This window comes from Bos javanicus, chromosome 19, assembly GCF_032452875.1.
Source record: "Bos javanicus breed banteng chromosome 19, ARS-OSU_banteng_1.0, whole genome shotgun sequence".
Classification (NCBI taxonomy): Eukaryota; Metazoa; Chordata; class Mammalia; order Artiodactyla; family Bovidae; genus Bos; species Bos javanicus.
This window is the reverse complement of record NC_083886.1, coordinates 42,914,194-42,917,641: the sequence shown is the minus strand read 5'-3', so window position 1 is coordinate 42,917,641 and position 3,448 is coordinate 42,914,194. Positions and strand designations below refer to the sequence as shown.

Sequence of the window (3,448 nt, the reverse complement as noted above, 5' to 3'; positions counted from 1 at the left end):
ATGTTGCAGCCATCAGACCACCACATTACAGCTGCCCTGATGTGCTGCAGCCAGCCCTAACAGTGCATCCTGAGGAGACATGGGATAAGGAAAACACAGGGTACCGGCCCCAGATAGCTGGGGTGCATTTCAAAGGAATGATTTCAATAAGTCCAGACTTTGCATCTTCCCATATATAGAAAAGCTCTAATTTCATTAATTTGATATGTCTGATTTTTTAAAAATTAACAATAATGATCTCACGTTCTGACTATCTGGCCTTTTGTTGCAAAAGTTGCTATATATCTCAACTCGTCCCTCGCCTTTTTGGAACGGTTGTTCAGTGTTATCTGAGGTGCCGTGTCCCAGGTTTGAAGTCTTCAGAATGCTCACCAAATAAAACATGACTCTCAACTTTTAGGTTGTGCGTTTATTTTTTCGGTCAACACTATAAATGGAAGCCAGTACTAGTGTTTTGATTATTAGTGGTACCAGTAAAGCCAAGTTTCAGGAAACCAAACAGGAATATTCTAGAAAGAGGTGGAGACACTGAAGTATCGCTTGGGAGGCACCCCTTGATTTTCTGTTTGCCATCTCTACTATCATCCCTCAACTGGGTCAGGGCTTCACTTCCTGATTGTCTAAATGGTGTGGAACTGCACTGCTGGTGGAAGAGTGGGCTGTGGCCTCTTGATGAGAGGTTAACCCGGGGAGAGTCCTGCTTCAGGGAGGCTGGAGAACAAGCTATAAAAGAGACAGCTTAGCTCAGAGCAGCAGACACAGCAGCAAGGAACCCAAACTCGGCTATGAAAACTCCCCAACTCAACAGATGAGTTTTTTTTTTTTTTTAATTATAGTATAGTTGCTTTACAATGTTGTGTTAGTTTCTGCTGTACAGCAAAGTAAATCAGCCACAGGTACATATATATGTATCCCCTCTTCCTTGGATTTCCTTCCTATTTGGTCACCACAGAGCATTGAGTATAGTTCCCAGTGCTATACAGTTAGGTTCTCATTAGTTATCTATTTTATATGTAGTACTGTGTATATATCAATCCCAGTCTCTCAATGCATCCCACCTACTCCTTTCCCTTTGGTATCCATATGTTTATTTTCTACGTCTGTGTCTGTATCTCCGCTTTGCAAATAAGTTCACCTATACCATTTTCTGGCCTTCCCTGGTGGCTCAGGTGGTAAAGAATTTGCCTGCAATGCGGGAGACCTGGGTTTGATCCCTGGGTTGGGAAGATCCCCTGGAGAAGGGCATGGCAACCCACTCCAGTATTCTTGCCTGGAGAATCTCTATGGGCAGAGGAGTCTGGCGGGCTACAGTCCCTGGAGTCACAGAGTCGGACATGACTGAACGACTAAGTACATACCATTTTCTAGATTCAACATATATGTGTTAATATACAATATTTGTTTTTCTCTTTCTGACTTACTTCACTCTATAATGACAGTCTCTAAGTCCATCTACGTCTCTGCAAGTGGCACAATTTCATTCCTTTTATGGCTGAGCAGTATTCCACTGTATACATGTACATCTTCTCTATCCATTCCTCTATTGATGGACATTTAGACTGCTTCCATGACCTGGCTATTGTAAATAGTGCTGCAATGAACACTGGGGTGCATGTTTCTTTTTGAATTATGGGGTTTTTCTCTGAACAGATGAATTCTTAAACTGGAAATGATGTCTCCCAGGCTCCTGAAGCCTGCTAATCAGATGTTTATATGCAAATGGGTGGAAACAATAACAAGGAAAGATGCTCTGTTGTGCCAACACCCCTAGCAAAGGACTATAAAAGCCCTTATCTATTAGATGTTTTTCAAACTCAGGTATACTGAGGTTGCAGCCTCCTGAGAAGGTTAGCACTGGCACCATGGGGGACAGCTGTTGCCTTGGAGATACCACTGCCATCCCAGCTGTGCCTGCCACCTCCGTATGCTCCAGTCGTGGCAGTTTCCAACATGGTATCCATTTGCCTAGTTCCTGTCGGAGCAGAACATGGCAACTGGTCACATGCCAAGAAAACTGTCAGCCATATGGCAGTGCCCCAAGTGGCTGTGAACCTGCTTCTTGCCAACCTACCTGCCTTCCAGCAACTTCTTGTGTGGGTTTTGTTTGCCAACCCATTTGCTCCTACACAGCCTGCTACGAAACTGGCACCGGTCAGTCTCCTGGTCCAGTTAGCTCATGCCAGCCCTCCTGTTTGGAATCCACCGGCAGTTCGGTAAAGTGCTGTGAACCCGGCCCCTGCCAACAAAGCTCCTGCCAGGAATGTGTCTACACATCTGAGTCGTGCCAGGCAGCTTGTGACCAATCAGTCTGCTGTGATGCTGGGTCCTGTCAGCCAGCCTGCCCTGAAGTCACTTCCTGTCCTGAAACTTCTTGCCTACCAACTGTCTGTGCGGCTAATCTGTGCCAGCCAACTTGCTGCCATGGGGGTTCATGTCAGCCCATTCATGGTGAAGATCAGCCCTGCAAATCATTTTGTTACCAACCGATCTGCTACATTTTGAAGCCTTGCCAAACGGTTCCCTGTATACCGGTTCCCTGCCAGCTATCTACTTGTGTGTTCCGTTCTTGCAGTCCTGCATGCTGTGTGACCTTCCCTTGCCAGACACTTCACTACCAATCTGCACTATGCACATCCTTCATCTGCCAGCCAGCTGCTAACAGACAGCCTCCTTGTTCTGTAAACAACTCTTGTGAACCAGCTTCCTGTGGCACCGTGCTTTCTGGCCAACCAACTGGTGGTGAACCCACTTTCTGCAATCAAAGTGGCTGCCAATCCCCTTCCTGCCAGCCAGCTTGCTGTGTGACGGGTTTCGGCAAATCAGCCAGTGGTGGCTCCAGTTGCTTCCGACCAAATACCCCAAGTGTCTGCAAAGCTGGCACCTACTTGCCGACTTCCTGCCAACCCAGTTATGAGTCCAGCTTCTGCAAGGCAACATTTCATTGAGGGAGCACCTCCTCTAAAGTCTGCTGCTTTCTACAAATGCATAGCCGTGGTGCCTGACTCTGGCTGAGCACAAACACTGCTGGCTTGCTAACTTTTCTGAGTCCAGTCCCACATTTCCTCCAGGTATTGGTGAGGAAATTTATCCTGAGGTCCTTTCTCATAGAGGATAACCTTTCAGCCAGCATGGCCCATGCTGTAGCTTGCCTTTCCTGGTGTTATCATTTCATTTCACTTCAGCAAAGCCTTTCCTCCCAGTTCTTTTCCCCTGCTTTGGATGCTGCCAAGTCTTTAAGGAGACTCTTTTGCTGACAACTGCTAATAAAAATGTGTCTGGTTAAGCATAACGAGTAAGACTCTCATATGCTTTTATTCCTTTCAATATATTACATGTAGATTTCCTTCAGGTCCCATTTGAACACAATGACTTTGGGCCCCCCAAATCACTGTGTCTGCCTTGGTCTGCAAGGGTTGTTTGTGTCTAGGATTATAGATGCTCAAGCTGG

At 46.3% G+C, this 3,448-nt stretch overlaps 1 protein-coding gene across 1 annotated transcript; it reads left to right on the top strand.

Moving 5' to 3' along the window:
• The first annotated feature begins 1,786 nt into the window (after positions 1-1,786).
• Positions 1,787-2,945, top strand: KRTAP29-1 (keratin associated like protein 29-1). Its single transcript, XM_061389878.1, has one exon. The coding sequence runs from the start codon at positions 1,863-1,865 to the stop codon at positions 2,943-2,945; it is 1,083 nt and encodes a 360-aa protein (XP_061245862.1). The 5' UTR covers positions 1,787-1,862.
• The last annotated feature ends 503 nt before the right edge of the window (positions 2,946-3,448 follow it).

What these genes read in the sequence shown, in the direction of transcription:
- KRTAP29-1 (XM_061389878.1), top strand. Translation starts at nt 1,863, where the DNA reads ATGGGGGACAGCTGTTGCCTTGGAGATACCACTGCCATCCCAGCTGTG.